This window comes from Leptodactylus fuscus, chromosome 5 (assembly GCF_031893055.1).
Source record: "Leptodactylus fuscus isolate aLepFus1 chromosome 5, aLepFus1.hap2, whole genome shotgun sequence".
Classification (NCBI taxonomy): Eukaryota; Metazoa; Chordata; class Amphibia; order Anura; family Leptodactylidae; genus Leptodactylus; species Leptodactylus fuscus.
In genome coordinates, this window is record NC_134269.1 from 66,517,026 (window position 1) to 66,535,430 (window position 18,405).

Sequence of the window (18,405 nt, forward strand, 5' to 3'; positions counted from 1 at the left end):
CTCCACAAAAAATGTGTATAATAATAAGAAATGGCTTCACAACAATAAACAGCATTTTGCCTACCATTCCAATTTATTAGAGACATAAAAACTGCAGAGTTTGGAAACTTGTTTTATTGAGTGCAAAGTAAAATGTGCAAATGAAATTCAACAGCAGGACTGTAATAGGAAAAGATTTATAGCTGATGTTTCTGGACATCAAAATCCACAAAATCATCTATAATCAGACTAAAACATGGGCACGTTCCTCCCCCCAATGATTATATATACACACACGCCATATAAATATTCATTACAGAGTTTTATTGCCTAAATGTTTACTGGATTTTATCTCCCAAAGTTAAAGACTGAGCCGTCCGGGATCACTAAGAAAACTGGCAAATGATAAAAGACAAAAACTCAAGTTTTAAAGGAGTTTTCACATTTATTGCATATTTAGGTTTGTGCTCATTTTTTTTTTTACAATTTATAAATAATTTGGTATTTATTGTACTAATATTAAAAAAAAAATTAAACAAAGAAAACCAGTAGTTATTTAATATTACATTTTTTCCCCTTATGTGTAATTAGTTTTTCTTGGGGTGGGTTCACATTATCATTGGATGTCCAGGCTATTTTGTCCGCGAAAAATAAAGGACGTGACGGATTTGGTGTAAACAGACACCAGATGAAAATTCCATTGAAATCAATGGAGTTTTTAACAGATTTGTGACAGTTCTGCTAGTGTCTGTTCATAAAATCTTGTAACGGATAGTAGCAACGGACACTACTGGCGGTGACCAACGGTAGTGTGAATAAGCCCTTATTGGTAAAATGTTTATATCTTTTAATGAACCAGAACAAAGAAATTTTTCACAGCAAACAACAGGTAGGCATGGATTTTACCCCTCACTTACAAGGGGTGAAATCCCACAAAATAAACTGACATGCTGTGAAAATCAAATATCTCACCACATATCAATACTTGAAGCATGTAACTCATCTGTATTAGGGCCTATTCCGAGAAACACAATCCATGTGGACCACATTTCCAGAATTGAAGACTTGGATTATAGCTGCCAAGTGCTTAAATGACAGTGGCTCTAAAGAAATAGTGAATATTTTTAAAGTTTATTTCACCTAGCCAGTCCGATCAACGTTTAATGTGCAGCACTCGCCCAAATTCTATGGAGCTTCTAATTCAGGGGCAGGCAACCTTTGGCACTCCAGCTGTTGTAAAACTACAACTCCCAGCATGTATACTTGCTCTGGTGTTCTTGTAGCTCCTGTAGAAGCGAATGGAGCATATTGGGAGTTGTAGTTTCACCGCAGATGGAGTGCCAAAGGTTGCTGACCCCTGTTCTAAATCTGCTACAATTAAGAACACAACACTTGTCTAGCCAAAAGCTATACCACCAGATCCCCTTGTATATATACTCTCTTGGCAAAGCAGCGAATAGGTATTGAATGGAGAAGGGGAAGAAGCCACTGCCCGATCCTTATCTTTCCCAACCGCTCTTGCCTGTCCTCCTGCTGTCGGACTCCTCTATGCCACAACCAATTTCTAAATGTCCAAATAAAAAGATCATGCTCCATTCTTACAATGACCACAGTGCTGAGGAAGTTGCTTGTCCGAATAGGTTATTACTTAAAATTATTAAAATTTTGTAAACAGTAAGTTGTATACAGTGTATCACATATAAAAATCTATTCATAAAAATGCAGTTCTTCAATCCTTACAGATCCGAAACATTTACAACAATTTTCCATGAAAACATTAGAATTGTTTATAGTCAGATTGACTTATATGTAAAAGGTTGGGAAAAAAAGTGAAAAAATTCTAAATCACCAAGAAAATGACAGACACTATAAGAAGTTAGAAGACATAAAATATATTAGTTTTAAAATATCTTTCTAAAAAACAATTGTGCAGGGTTGAATGAGATTCTGTCAGTAAGCTATAAAGTAGAGTTCTATCATGGCATCATGTTGATACGGATATATGAAGGTTACAGTCTGTACAGATCCTTGATAGAAATGATTTATAGCCCATTATTGTAATAACACGTGGCCAATGTACAGACTTCTGTACACGTAAATAGCCACACTGAAGTGTATATGACCAACAGTAGCCACATTATCATCAGTCAGCCTGAATAACTTTTAGGTAGCCATTACTGGAGGGATTTTGACGCTGGTTCTCAGATTCTGATCTGTTCGTCAAGTAGTAATCACAGTTGACAGGTTCATTCCAGGAGTAAGATTGTCGCTCTCGGTGAAGCAGACCGCAGCAACATTCAGAGTATAATTTTGAAGGAGCTGAAATGAAGATACAGAACACCCATATTGCATTAACATTACCTATAGTTTGTATTATTACATTATCTTAAGCAGATGTGCTCACTTTTCACTTCTTTAAGCCCTAGACTTGTAAGATGCCCCACTATATGTTAAAAAAAAAAAAAAAGAAGATCTAAGAGCTTGATGCAAGTCCGTGCCAATTTTCAAGGTTGGAGGATTCTCATTTTGTGACATTCTAGTGTATTGACACTGTGATTTATGTGTTCTATATATCTACTCCATCCTGCATAAAAAGAATAAACACCACTGGGTAGAAAACACTGATTTTCTTCCTCCCTGTAAAGAAATAGATTTTTTTTCTTATAAATATATTTTGATGATGAAAGTGTATGTGTCTTTCTTTGAAAATGTTAACGTTAGAAGTTTTTTTTTTGATTGTCCGGGTGCTGAGACACTCACAGATTGCTAAAACAGAGGGGCAGAAATGTACAGCAGATACAAAGGGTTACAGTCAGTGGCGTAACTCCGTTCAGGCAAATCGGCCTAGCTGTCTGATGTCCCTGACATCACATGACCGGGACCTGCATCCCGGTTCATGTGACGTCTGTACGTCATTAAAGATTGCTGACACCGCTGAGAACTGCAGGGGAGTCGGAGGTAGGTAAGTAACAGTGTTTTTTATGTTTATATCCACCCTCGGTCTCCATTATACTCTGGGGTCTGAAAAGACCCCAGAGTATAAGGATTGTTCATGGGTGTTCATTATGGGGCAATAATAGTGTGTGCAGAGGCCACAATGGGCCATAATAATATGTGCAGGGGCCACTATGGGGCATAATAGAGCACGCAGGAATGCGGCGGTGGGGGGAGGTCAGTCGGTCAAGGTCATCGGTGTCGGTCAGGAAGGAAGGGGGGGGGCCATGTCAAAAGTTCGCCACGGGGCCCCGCCATTCCTAGTTACGGGTTCCAGGGTAAAAATATTCATGACCTATCTCAAGCATAGGTCATCAATATCAGGAAAGTTGAGGTTTGACACTGGGTTTGAAACTTTCCCCTTCGATTGTGACAAATTCTAGGCATCACCAGTACCTAATACACTAAAGAAACCGGAGTAAAACGGTGTGCTAAGGGTACGTTATGCTACGGTTATTGATGTCCTTTACTGTCATCAGTCACAGGGTGACAGCAAAGGACATTAAATATAACAGAATAATGTCCCCGTGTCCGTTCCCATTGACCCTAATGTAAACAACATGAAGGGCAATGTCTTCTGTCATGTTTGTTTACTTTTCTAACAAAAGAAAAAGTCATTCATGCATGTCTTTCTTCCGTTATAAAAGTAAAAAAAATATGAACAAAGAAAGCTTTCATCATGTTTTCCATACGGGGTCGAATGCTTATGGACACCCAATGCAGGAGGCTCCATCTTCATCTGTCATTTAATATCCATTGCCCTCATCCATTCCCCCGAATACCACTCAAAAATGTTTGTACCCTGTGTCAATCAAATAAACCACAAGACAGAATACAACAATAGAGAACAACGGACATTGAATAATGGTAGTGTGAATCCACACTTTGGTGCCATTCACATCAAGTTTCTGCTGTCCGTTCAGCAACCATGGTCTCCCCCCCCCCCCATCCCCTTCCTCCATTTGTTTCCAAAAGTGCTGTGGCCTCAGCGGAGGACTGTGACATAATCCAGGGGCTTGCCCAAGAGAGTTGAAACAAGGCAATTATAGCTGTTTGTTATTTTCACTTACCTCCCCTAGGCCTCTCCTTATTATACTCTGGGGTCTGAGTACACCTCAGAGTATACATTTCCATCCATTGTTCTTTTGGATGGGTGACAGTAGTGTGCAATTTAGTCAAACGTATGCACTCCTGACATCAGTTTTACTAACACAAGTTAATTGGTATGTTGAGGAATGCATTTTAAAAACGTGATGTGAATGGCCCCTTACATGACACCAATTGCATGAATCTGACACCCATGTACTGCGTAGACAATAGAGCAAGAGCATCATACTTAGTCCTTATTCACACATCAGTGTTTTGGATCAGCGATGTGAGCAAAACCAAGAGTGGAGACTACACACAGATAAGTTATAAAGAAAAGATATGTCCCTGTTCTGTGGTGCTTATTGGCATACAATCGACAAAGCAAAACACTTATTTGAGAATAAAGCCCTAGGGAGACCAAAAGTATATCCCATGCATCTAGGTTTTTCTTTGTGCCCTCCCTGGAAAATGCAGCACACGGAAAATTTATGACCCTACTTTAATATAATATCCTGGTGAAACAGACATAAAAGTGTCAGCCCTAACTGCCATTAATAATGTAAAGGACAGAGAAAGGCCAACAAATTGTATCACCATATAGAAGAATGAAATATACACACCTTGGCCTCCTGACATATTACCATGCAGGCAGAACAAACATTTCTTTCTAAGTCATCAATCTTAAAACTGGCAATAAATTTGTCTCTTTTGCGATACATACCTGACAAAGTCAGGAGATCTGGAGATGACATGCTGGAATTCAGAATGGTTTATTGTCCCATCCTTATCAATATCTGACTCTCCAAGGATCTAGGATAGAAACAAAAAGGTATGGATGTGACCATAATATTCAGGCCATGCAAGTAGAAAGAGACAGGTCTGTAGTTATGGCAAGTTTTCTTGAAGTGATACTACTAAACAACTTTTCACTTTCTGGCAGTATGTGTGTCATTAATACATTTACAGAATATACTTTTGGCTACTTTCTGTGAAATCCTGCATTTCATTACTGTCCCTTGCTTCTCTTGAGAGCTTTGTCCTACTCACTGTGTACAGTCTATGCCTTGTGTGTAATGGAGAAAATGAGGATCTCTTCAAGGAGTTATATCTTGGGCATTATAAAACGTAGAAACGTGCTTCTGGTGTTCTTTGGAATGAATTCTCATCTTTCCTATGATACTAAGGTTACTGTTCTACCTGTGCTGTCTCCAGTGATTGAGACTACAGTCAGGACTGAAAATTTGTTTGTAGCCCCTGTTGAGTTTACAATACACACAGTAATAAACGGGATTCACATCGTTTAGTTTGCAAATGAAGACACAATTGTGGGCATTTAGCTTAGTAAATCTCCTTTCAATCTCCTACAATATACAGTAATGGGCAAAAGTTTTAGACAATTGTGGACAAAACGCTGCTAAGTAAAAATGCTTTCAGAAACGGAAGTGTTATTTATGCGAAATAAGAAAAGTGAATGAACAAAAGAGAAGTCTAAATGACATGAATATTTGGTGTGACCACTGTTTGCTTTCCATCAATTCTTCTAGATACACTTGTACACAATCGTTAAAGGAATTCGGCAGGAAGATGGTGCCAAACACCTTGACACAAGATCTTCTGAGGATATAGGCTAGCCCAGTGTCTTCATGTAATCCCGATCGCTCAACCCACTTACCTGCACAGAACCGCTGCCGCTCTCCGTAGCTCCGGACCATTTTTCTCTGTCCTCTCCTCTCTTTCACACGCCGGTAGAGCACCGTAAGCACCCCCGCCTCCCTAGGCTAGTGTTACTGATTGGGGAGTAGGCGGGGCTTGTTGTGGCTTTGGAGAGTGTGGGCGGGAACTGGGAGGGGAGACGTGAGTGACGCCCACACTCCCCTAAGCCACAACAAGCCCCGCCTTCTCCCAGTATCAGTAACACTAGCCTAGGGAGGCTGGGGCACCCGGAGCTCCGGGGAGTGGTGTACACACCGGGAGGGAAGGAGGCAGCAGTTCTGTGCAGCTAAGTGGGCAGGACTAAGTAGACGGCGGATTTTTTTAATCACTACACAGCATGGAGTCCAAAAATTGAAGCCTTCAATTTTTGGACTCCACACTTTGTAGTGAACAGGATCGTTTTTAAAATCCGATTTTCAATCATTAAAAAATCCCATTGACTTGCATTAGGATCGGAATTGGGATCGGGTTTGGATGGAAAATGATAGGAAATCTGAATTTAAAAACTATCCTGAAATCTCAAGATCGGCTCAACTCTAGCGGTCACACCAAATAATAATTTGATTAACATTTCTATTTTGTTTGTTAATTTCATTTTGCTAATAGACAATAAAAAGCTATTAATACTTCTATTTCTGAAAGCACTCTTACTTTGGAGCCATTTTTCACACCTGCCTAAAACATGTGCACAATACATTCTCTTTCTCCATCTCATGAGAATGCTTGATAAATGAATGGTTGACACTTCAGTCATACAGCATGCAGCTAATACCATTGAACTCACATTTTTAATAAGTTCATTCATCTCATCATCAGTTAATTTAGAATTGTTTTCTTCCCCAGTCAGACGATTCACCAGCTTCCTCAAATCGCTTTCACTTAGGGCACCGTCTTCATCAAAATCTGTTACAAAACATGAATGTTGGTTTGTCAGCAAATAAAATACTGAAGGGAAAATATACTAACTGATGTACACCACCTTCCTAGTGTTAATCAAATTATACAAATTTTGGCACATGGTACATTTGCACAAATGTTATGTTCAGTTTTGTTCTATAGTGTGCAAAGTAACACTGTGTTTCCTGGCACCAGGAGCCAGAGTCCTGTGAAAACAGCTGATGAGCATATATCCTGGCAGATGTTACTCCATCCATCTCAGCAATAAGCCATCAGTTTTAAATACAAAAGGTCGAAGACCGCTTTAACTACATGACAGATTCTCTTATAAATATATGTGTATTTGTATTGAAAGCCACAGTATAAATCTGAGGTTCAGTCTTGTATTTCTGAAACAGTTTACAATTTGCATTAAAAAGGGCTGAACAGCTTAGTGTAACCCAGCGTGATTTTAACGGCACTTATGTGTGATAAATGCTCCATGAATAGAAAAATAGGTTTTTTTGGACACAAAAAACACAATATTTGAATATGTATTTCACATGTTTGTTTTTTTTAAACTCGTTTTATTGAAGGAGAAGCAACATAAACGATGCAGGCAGGAAAAAAAAGGCAAATAAGTACAAACACAAAATACAAAGAAAATTTCAAACAATGAAAGATCTGACACAACACCAACCCGCCGCGGTCTACCACCAGAACACACACAGGGAAATGCAGCAGTGAGTAAAGCAACTCAACAACTCAAACTCAAGGTGTAAAGGCGCCGAGCGCATGGAGGGGGGGGGGGGAAGAGTACTGGGTAGCAGGAGAAGCACACCATGCACCCCAGACCTTATGAAATTTCTGGGGGCAGCCCCTACCCTTATATATAATTTGATTAAATGGAAGAATTGAATTGACCAGTCTCCGCCACTGAGATACCGATGGAGACTGCGGGGCCATCCACCGGAGGGCAATGGCATTCCTAGCATAAAACAGACCTTCCCGAAGGAAGATCCAGACATGATGTTGCCACAACTCCTCCTCAAGCACACCAAACATACAGACCTCGGGAGAGTGCTGAACAGGACGGCCCAAAACATCGTCCAGAAGGTCCACCACCCCTCTCCAGAAGGCCTGCACAACTGGGCAACTCCACACCATGTGCCAGAAGTCTGCATGAGGACACGGGCACCTGAGGCAATTCGGGATAGATAGACGACCCATCTTAAAAAGACGGGCCGGGGTCAAGGAACACTGATGTAAAATAAATATTTGAATCAGTTTATTATTGGCCGAGGGTGAAACGTACAAGGAAGATTCCAGAGCATCCTGAAACGTCTCGTCCGTCAGCTCCGGGATATTGGTGCGCCAACGTGCCAGGGTTGGGGTCTCAGTCAAGGAGACCTTTGCGTAAATTAAATGCTCATAAAGAGTGGAAATCAGCGGGTATTCAGAAATAGCACATGGCTGAGCGGAGAATATGGAGGAGAGGGCGTGCTGTATTTGGAGAAAGCAAAAGAATTGATGGCGAGGGATGTCCCGTAAGGAGACTAGGGAATCAAATGTAACAAAGACACCTTGCTCATATAAATCTGATAGGGAGGACACACTATAACGGGACCAGGACTGGGCATCGGGCAATCTATGGAGGTCGGGCAAACCGGGATTGTCCCATAGTGGGGTCTCCGCGGGGACGTCACAGAAGGAAGACACTTTCCGGGCTTGCTTCCACATCTGCGCCGCCAGAGAGTGAAGGGGCAAAAGTCTGCCCCTAAACAGTCGGGGATGTTCCAACACAGGCCACAAAATACGCAAGTCCAGATGGTGAGCCAGGTGGGCCTCAGGGCCCGAAAGCAGTCCGGGGGGGAGCCAGGGTTTGAGAAATCGAAGCTGGCCAGCCAAGTAATAAAGGAACAGATCGGGGAGAGAAGCACCACCGAGCTGTTTCAGCCTCCGGAGGGTAAACAAACTCAATTTAGACCTGGAGTGGCCCCACACTCGTCAGAGAATCCAACTGTCGGAAAAACCGGAGAGGCACGGGCACGGCCGAGTGGCTCAAAACATACAAACACTTAGGCAAGACTATCATTTTAATACGACCCATTTTAATACTCGACTAACGGACATATAAGAAGATTTAGACCAATTAGTGCGGAGGCCTGAGTAATTATCGAATTCCTCCATAAGCTCCATGGCCCGAGGCAATGATACAGAGGGGTTAGTCAGGAAGAGGAAGAGATTGTTGGCATAAAGCGCGACCCTCTCCTCGTGGGAGCCAATGAGAATACCCCGGTATACAGGGTCTCGCCTAAGGAGTATGGCCAGGGGTTCTACAGCTAGGGCAAACAGCAGCGGTGAAAGTGGACAGCCCTGCCGCGTGCCTCTACCTAGTGAAAAATACGAGGACAGCGAGCCATTGATGGACAAAGCCACCCTAGGGGAATGGTACAGAAGGGACACCCATGTAATGAAGCCATTGCCAAAGCCATATCGGTTCAGAAAGTTTAATAGAAAAGGCCACTTGACTGAGTCGAAGGCCTTAGTTGCATCCAAAGAAGCGATTGCCCAATCCTCCGAACAGACCGAACCAATCTGGGTCACCACCTGGACACGTCGCAGATTATCAGACGTGGACTTGCCCGGCATAAAACCAGTCTGGTCCGGATGGACCAGATCAAGGACCACTGAGTTAAGCCTATTAGCTAACATTTTGGCCAGGAGTTTATAATCAATGATTTTACATGGTTTTTAATTTCGGCACACAACATTACTGACACAAACTGGATCCTTGTTGTGTGCACGTTCTGTAGCATATTTTCATGCTGCATCTGCAGTGAACATTGATGTTATGCCCAAGGAATGCAGAAATGTTATCCAGACCCATAGACCCCCAATACAGCGATGAGTGTTCATTTGACCTCTATTTGGTGGTTTCTGGGGTTTTTTTGTTTTGTTTTTTTAACTGTATTGAAGGGGAAACGTGGTTGATATGACATAGCTATATTGATTGGTATCCAGAAGTAATGATGTGAACCTCTGATCCCTCCCTCCTTTAAACAGCTGTTTAAATTGAAGGAAATACTCTGAGCATGCTCTACGTTTTTAACAGATTAGGAAAAAAATCTAAAAAAGATGTGATCTTCCTTACCATAGATTCTGAAGGCGTAATACGACTTAACTTCAAGTGTAGCAGAGTCACTGAAAGCACTTAGCATGTCAAGGAAATCTTCAAAGGACATGCTGTCATCACGGCGCTCCGAAGTGGAGAACACATGGCAAATCTGATCCTTAAAGGGGTTTGCCTGTAAGGAATAACAGGAGAAAGTGAAAAAGGGCCTGGAAAATTTACATCACCCACAGTATTAGTCTTTACTGTCAGCAGACCCTTTAGTTCTTAGTAAATTAAAGGGATCCTATCATTAAAACTCAATTTTTTCTCACTAACACGTCAGAATAGCCTTAAGAAAGGCTATTCTTCTCCTATCTTTAGATGTCTTCTCCGCGGCGCAGCTGAATATAAATCCCGGTTTTCGTCGGTATGCAAAAGAGTTCTCTCGCAGCACTGGGGGCGAGCCCCAGAGCTCAAACAGTACTGAGAGCGTCCCCAATGCTGCGAGAGAACTCTCCAGCATCGCCTCCATCTTCTTCAGGAACGTCCTCTTCATGCTTCTTCTTCCGTTGCAGGCTTCAACCTTCTAGGCCTCAGACAAAGTCGACTGCGCATGCCCGCCGGCCACAAGAAAATGGCCGCTTACACAGTATTGTAAGCGGCCATTTTCTTGTGGCCAGCGGGCATGCGCAGTTGGCTTTGCCCTAGGCCCGAGCCCTAGAAGGTTGAAGCCTGTGTCGGAAGAAGATGCGTGAAGAGGACGTTCCTGAAGAAGATGGAGGCGGCGCTGGAGAGTTCTCTCACAGCATTGGGGATGCCCCCAATGCTGTTTGAGCACTGGGGCCCGCCCCCAGTGCTGCGAGAGAACTCAATTGCATACCGATGAAAATGGGATTTATACCGAACGGCGCCGCAGAGAAGACATCTAAAGGTAGGAGAAAAATAGCCTTTCTTAAGGCTTATTCCGACATGTTAGTGGGAAAAAAATTTGTTTTTTTCTTTTTTATTGCTTTCAATAGGGGTAAAGTGCACAAAATGTAGAAAAACACAAATTTTAAATTTAAAAAAGTTGTTTCAAAATGTGGAGATTTACACCAAAGTAAAGTATAACTGGTTAACTATTGTGTTTCATCAATGATTGCGTTTGGAGTGGGTTGTTTTTATTTAAACACAATATTATACACAAATTTTAAAAAAAAAAAAAAAAAAAAAAAATGTGGGACTTTTTAAAATGAATATATTTAAAAAGAAAAATGTTGCATCTACAAGAGGCCCAAGTTACAGGTGATAATGGCCTTTGATAATATCAGTTGTCACTGGAGCTGGCTTGGGTTTGTGAAGGGGGGTACCCAGCGTTCATATGATCGCAGCACTGACGCTTACTCTATTCATCCCACAGCACACAATGAGCATTGTGTAAGTTGCACTAGAGAACACAGCTAGCACTTAAGATCTGATTCATGAAGGCGCCATAAATTTACAATGACACACGTTTAAAGTCCAAGACCACGCACTTAACATGTATGCTTTGTAGTCAAAAATGCAGTAGTTAAACACTTTTTAGGGACACATGATAAAGTTTACTCTTAATAATGAGAAGACAGCTTTAACTGGGAACAAGTGTCAGAAGAAGTAAAGGAAATGAATATAGGGTTAAGTTTAAAAAAATAATAGATTGCAGCAAGTTAAAGGGGTTGTACCATTAAGTCCCTCTAAAGCCTCCTTGTGCCCGACGTGTCAGAGTGTTTCCATAACGGGCGCTCTATTGACTGCTATGGGGCTGCCAGAACTGTAATCTATGGCAATGCCTACAGTACAGTCCCATAGTAGGGAATGGAGTGCCAGTCACCCAAGCCATACAATTTATGGCTAAAGTGTGTAAATAAAACTACAAAATGTTATTTGGAATATTAAAAACATTATATATATATATATATATATATATATATATATATATATATATATACACAAATCGTGATCTCTCATGTAAGTGAGAGAAAAAACCCCCCTAAGGATGACCCATATACCAACAGTTGGTAGGGTAATCCTTAGGGGGGTTTTCTCTCACTTACATGAAACATCACTATTTGTGTGTGTATATATATATATATATATATATATATATATATATATATATATATATATATATATATGTGTGTGTTTTTAAAATTCCAAATAAAATTTTGTAGTATTATTTACACACTTTAGCCATAAATTGTATGACATATATAGATTAGACCCAGCTGTGTTCTATTGCCAGTCACCCAAGCACACTGACGTTCCATTCACAATGCGGTATTAGGGGTACTTTCACTGGATTGGGGGAAGAGTCCTTAAAGGGGCTCTATCAGCAAAATCATGCTAATAGAGCCCCACATATGCGTCAATAGCATTTAAAAAGGCTATTCAGGCACCGAAAATCTTATATTAACTCCTGGTCCCGTTTTTAAATAAAAGGATAAAAACATATATGCAAAACTTACCTGAACGTGCACCCTGGGCGGGGATAAACGATGCGACGTCATCTTCGGGCACGCCTGCCTCTTCTGTCTTCTTGGAGTAACGCCCTCTTCTCCGTGTCTTCTTCCGGCTTCTTCTCGTGAAATCCTGCGCCTGCGTAGTAGCGCTTCCCTCCGAATTGCTACTGCGCAGGCTCAGTCCCCGTAGACGTACGCGACAGTACTGCGCTTGCGCAGTACAATAGCGAACTGCCATTAAATGAAATGGCAAGTGAGCCTGTGCAGTAGCGATGCGGAGGGAAGCGCTACTATGCAGGCGCAGGATTTCACGAGAAGAAGCCGGAAGAAGACATGGAGAAGAGGGCGTTACTCCAAGAAGACAGAAGAGGCAGGCGTGCCCGAAGATGACGTCGCACCGTGCACCCCCGCCCAGGGTGCACGTTCAAGTAAGTTTTGCATATATGTTTTTATCCTTTTATTTAAAAACGGGACCGGGGGTTAATAAAAGATTTTCGGTGCCTGAATAGCCTTTTTAAAGGCTATTCATGCATATGTGGGGCTCTATTAGCATGATTTTGCTGATAGAGCCCCTTTAATGACACAACCGCTTTAAGTTGGACATACACATTTATGTAGGCCAAAACTGGCTATTTCAGAGGGACAATCTTGTCATTTAATGTGTATAGGTGTTTCCTAACGTTGCCAGTGCCATAACAGACCCTTTATAATACAGACAGGTGTAGCACATGTCCTGAGTTTTGCCCAGGACTCACGGCCCCATACACAGGCCTGAGATAATTCAGCAGTAGCCTAGGCTTTCTACAACTAAAATACTGATCATACACAGACTCTAGAAGATAACTAAACCAGGGCAATGGTGTGGTATTCATAGGATGACTTGTCCGGTTGTTATACAGGATAGTATGGGCTTCCCGATCACACAACATTTACTTCAGCAGGAAACCCCATTACCTGTAATTCAGGCAATTTAAGAAAGTTCTCCTTGGATACTCTGTCTGGGTCAGTGTTGTTTTCTTTCTGTAGCAGTTCACTGAATCTTTTATGAGCACTTTAGGAAGAAATGGAGGCAGAGGATGTAATTACCAAGTATCATCAATAATATAAAGCAGCACAATTTATCGGAAAAGATCCTGTTCATATAGATGTGAAATATCATTTTCATTCTTCTGCAGAAAAATGAAGCTCATTTATATTGTAGAAACTTTCAGAAGAATTGTAAGATAGATCATGCAAGTGGCGCACTGCTCTGGGCACAGATCTGAATGTTCACAAGTTCAAAAGCAACACTTGATCGCCCACTAGTGGCCAAACAGCAAACTCTCCTAGAAAATAGAACAACTCGTCCTAAAGCGGGGTACGGCTTTCCAGCGGTATATAAAACCGCATGTGCCCAAGGACATGAAAGGTCCTCCTTAAATATCAAATTAGACCGTGTCCTTAACAAATTAACGTGCATTATATAATGTTTAATGTGACCTGGAGTGGCACAGCAAGAAAACTGAACATTAGTAGTAGGTTACAGCTGATTCTTAAGAGTCCCAGTAGCAGGATACCTAGCAGTCATCTTAGGATATGTGTCCTTAGATGCCACCATCATTATTGGTAGCACTAACTTTGCTCTTTAGACAGTATCATCTTCATGACACATTATTACGGTATATTAGTTTGCGGGAATGAGTTCCCAACATTACGTAATAGTATGTCATGGGGGGACTAAATAAACATATCAGCTAAATAAACAGATCAGTGAGATGGAAGTCAATAATGTGATTTGAATGGGCCCTAAAACTATGCAGAATTGTTCAGGGCTCTAGGGAAGCAGAGGACACTAGATGTGATGGCAGCTGCATTGGTTGTAAAACTTTTGACAGAACATGACAAAATATTTTAAAGGTGTTGTTGATTGTATTTTGTACGTAGTGTAGGGCATAAACAACGCCAGAGACAATGCCATTTAGTATTGCTTAGTGACAAGAAACACTCCCAGTACATCAGCAGACGCAAGTAAACAGTATCATAACAGGAAAACAAGGAAACTGAGTAAGTAATATGATACAGCCATAAAGTACATAGCTGAATACACTTCCTTACAAGCAATGACCTCAATAAAAAAAAGCATAAAACGCCATTAACAAAATGGCCATAATAAGGAGTATAAATCAGATTGTATAAAACTCAGTTTATTTCCAACTTAGACAACATGTATGGTATATGCACAGCATAAACCATAGTGCCTTACTGATGTCAGCCCTAACTCAGGTACCTAAACCATCCCCATGATGGGGTCTACCCAAACTCTGACCTTTTTAATCAGATGGTCACTGACCACCACATCTAGGCAAGAAATCAACAATATGGCTGCTCAACCATGCATCTTGCTTCATTTCATTCTATACAAGTTAGAGAAACAGCCAAGCATGCTTACACAGCTATTTCCTAGCTCCAGAACAAGGGTCCCTGTCACCTGTCCCTAAAGGCAAGGTGACTGCTGTCGTCGGCTATCAGGTGAAGAATAAAAAAAGAGTTTTTTTTTTTTTTTTTTTTTTTAAATAACCAATACTAGGTCTCCCTTTATTCTATGCCTAGATGTAGTAGTCAGCTCATCTGATGGGACAGGTTTTAAGGGGCCAGGCTTATGTGTTCTGGAGATAAGTGCAAGTCCCAGAGGTGGGGTGTGGATCTGTCAGACATCTACAGCAAATCCTTTGGATATGCCATGCATTTCTTTGGTGGAAATACCCCTCTAATACATGATAAAGCAATATTGTGGCCACACTGGCATTGTGTATGTGAGAAGGACGGATACTTGGTATGTCCCACGCACAGAGCAACAGATGTAGCAGTGTTAAACAGGACTTTCTATAGCATGATATTTTATCACAGAAGACATCAAAAGTCAATGAAAACTCACTGAAATACTGGAGTTAGCACACTGAGGGAAGTTTATCAAGAACAGCCAGTACGGATTTCAGTCTTTATTTATACCAGAAAACTGTCATTAACAATAAAATCTGCCACGGCCAATGTCCCCATCCACAACAGGCTCCCTTCTCAGAAAGTGGCACGGTGACATAAAATGCTATTTGCACAAATGGCATTAAAAAAGTCATAAACCTGCAGTTTGTGACTTTTTAATGCAAGTTTTATGGGGTAATATGTTGATAAATTTCCCACACTGTGTTGTTAACATGTTAAGTGTCAAGCTAAACTTTTCTACATCTGTATAAGGGTGCATTCACACTGAGTAAACGCTAGCTTATTTTGTAGAGTAAAATTACACTTGTAAATTTTGCTATCCCATTGACTTCAATGATATTTTTTTACAAGTGTAAAAATACGCCTGTAAAAAATACGCCTGTAAAAATACGCCTGTAAAAATACACCTGTAAAATGTCATTGAAGTCAATGGGATAGCAAAATTTACAAGTGTAATTTTACTTTACAAAATAAGCTAGCGTTTACTCAGTGTGAATTCACCCTAAGGGTGCATTCACACTGAGTAAACGCTAGCTTATTCTGAACGTAAAACACGTTCAGAATAAGCGGCATCTAAAGCAGCTCCATTCATTTCTATGGGAGCGGGGATACGAGCGCTCCCCATAGAAATGAATGGTCTGCTTCTTTCACTCCGTGCAGTCCCATTGAAGTGAATGGGGAGTGCCGGCGTGTACGCTCCGGCATGAGCAGAGCTTGCCGTATACGCCGGCACTCCCCATTCACTTCAATGGGACTGCACGGAGTGAAAGAAGCAGCCCATTCATTTCTATGGGGAGCGCTCGTATCCCCGCTCCCATAGAAATGAATGGAGCTGCTTTAGACGCCGCTTATTCTGAACGTGTTTTACGTTCAGAATAAGCTAGCGTTTACTCAGTGTGAATTCACCCTAAGACTGCTTTATTCACTTGGACTTTTGTTGCAATTCTCAATGAGAAGTCAAAATAACCACAGTGCAGGGAAAAAATTATGTATAATGATATGGTCCATTTATTTTTAGGATTGGCAGGGGTCTGAATACTTAGAAAGGCACAGGCCAAAAAAAATATCATAGCATGTTCTAGCTATATGCCATCACTCTCTGTGCTAGCAATGCCCCTTTAAGGCTGAGGTCCCACTTTGCAGAAACAAAACAATTTTTTTTTAATTGCAGATTTTCCTGTGTTTTTTGAGCCATAAAACATCTACAAAAGGAATGAAAAATGTAAAGGAGGCTCTTATACTGCTCCCTTCTGATCAGTCCACTCCTGACAGCAAAACCTTCAACAACATAAAAGGTGCGTTTCCACAACGTGGGGCCTCAGACTAAAGAAGACCTTTCACAACCTAAAAGTTCAGTACTTTACATCAATTAATAGGCACTGCTAAACTGATTCTGGCACAGTTGGAATCTTATTCTCTAGCCCCCAGCGTTCTGAGCAATCAATGCAATTAATCTTGGTGTCTGATATGCTAAATAAATTCTGTAAAATCAGGAGGGCGGTGTCAGGCAGAAGCAGACAAGGGGTGCAATTCTGAGCTCTGACACTGGCTGCCTCTGATTGGAGCTCTGAGTCACACCCCTGCCTGACACCGCCCTTCTGACATTACAGAGCTTAAATAGCACATCAGGCACCAAAACTACTTAGGGTTGTTGCTCAGGAACAGTTGAAGCTAGAGAGAAAATTCAGACTGTGCTGAAATGAGTGTAGCGCCATCTATTAACAGATGCTAACAACTAGAATTAGCGGAGGAGGTAAAAGGTTGTGTCCGTACGCCTGAATAAGCATTTCTCATGAGGTTTCTCAGTCTTTTCACTGTTTTACTGACGTAATTCTACTTGTTCTTACACCATATCAGGAATATGAAAGACACAGTATTTTAAACATACATACATCAGGATTTCCTGTTTTGTCAAATACGTCAGCTCCTAGAAAAAACAAAAGAGAAAAAAATGACACCAGTCAGAAGACATTTCTGTAGCTATAGTATAATAAATATGTATAATACACTGGAATGGTCAGGGACTACTAGCAGTGCACAGGCACAGAGATCCTAATGTAAGAATATTGCAATAGGGACAATGGAGAGAATTTATCAAGTTAGTCAGGACAGATTTCAAGTGCAAAATGCACCTATTTGTCAATTTTGTGACCAGGTTTCCACTTAGGGATCAAGACAGGCCGAGTCTGGGTCCGAGACGTCCTAGCTGACAGACTTACAAACTACCATGAGTTATACCGGAAATCTACATCAGTCTCTGACTGGCATAAATTTTGATTCGGGCACATGGGACTTCTCAGGGTATGCCAAAATGCTTTAGAGTCCGAACCTCTTAATAATTCTGCTACATCTATAGCCAGTGCTCTCAGTATTAAGACTATGTGCCAGTCTTGTAGTAGGTTCACACTTGTGTTGTGTCGCTGTTCGGGATTTCTGTCCCCCATTCCATTTGAAAAATGTAGAGAGAAAAGTCCTCCAAGCAGGACTCCTTTGCATTTTTCAGACGGAAACCCATTGGACCCCATTATAGTCTATGGGATCTGCAGTTTCCACGGGTAACTGCTTTTTAAGCGGAATGGGTCTCCGCTTTTCAGGTCCCAAAGAATAGGAACCCCAACGCAGATATGACCCTATCCTTAATAAATTCCCCCAAATGTATCTAGCAAATCGGTGTGTACCCCAACCCTATTTCACGGGGGAATCTAAGAAAGTGAGGGGCGAGGTGGAGAAGCGTTTTTTTTGTAACTTATAACTGTATCACACATTGTTACGGGGGACCCTGAGACATTTGTATACAGAAATTCAATGGCAAGCTATTAGCATGGTGACCAAAGTGAGCAGTTATAATCCATGATGAGCCCCATAGAGCTCAGTTAGAGGAGCCATAGTTAGCTGCAGTTAGGGTGCCCCTTTATGTGTGACCAGGTTAGCAGGCCAGGTAGATCGTTCCCCCCCTCCCCCTCACTTCCTGTATTCCGCATTCTTCCACACAGTATACAGCAGTGTCACCTACCTGATACTCATTCAGGAGCTCTTTGGACAGCTGACTGGACGATCCCCCCATACTGAGCTTTCCTTCCGCAGCTCTCACCCCGCACCCCAACTTCTCCAAGTTCCCCCCAGCAGGGCTACAAACACCACTAAAACTTCCGCCACTACGTCACCTGCTGCTGGGGAGACGCC

At 41.6% G+C, this 18,405-nt stretch overlaps 1 protein-coding gene across 1 annotated transcript; it reads right to left on the minus strand.

Moving 5' to 3' along the window:
* Window positions 1-404: 404 nt before the first annotated feature.
* CIB1 (calcium and integrin binding 1) lies at window positions 405-18,385 on the minus strand. Its single transcript, XM_075273316.1, has 7 exons — window positions 18,236-18,385; window positions 17,115-17,149; window positions 13,198-13,294; window positions 9,806-9,959; window positions 6,560-6,678; window positions 4,784-4,872; window positions 405-2,298 (listed from the first exon to the last, which is right to left on the minus strand). The coding sequence occupies exons 1-7, from the start codon at window positions 18,284-18,286 to the stop codon at window positions 2,277-2,279; spliced, it is 567 nt and encodes a 188-aa protein (XP_075129417.1). The 5' UTR covers window positions 18,287-18,385; the 3' UTR covers window positions 405-2,276.
* Window positions 18,386-18,405: the final 20 nt, after the last annotated feature.

Coding starts and splice junctions, on each gene's coding strand:
- CIB1 (XM_075273316.1), bottom strand. CDS start 18,286: ATGGGGGGATCGTCCAGTCAGCTGTCCAAAGAGCTCCTGAATGAGTAT. Junction 13,295..17,114: donor ACAAAACAGGAAATCCTGAT/GTATGTATGTTT, acceptor TTCTTCCTAAAG/TGCTCATAAAAGATTCAGTG. Junction 6,679..9,805: donor TTACGCCTTCAGAATCTATG/GTAAGGAAGATC, acceptor GTTTTGTAACAG/ATTTTGATGAAGACGGTGCC.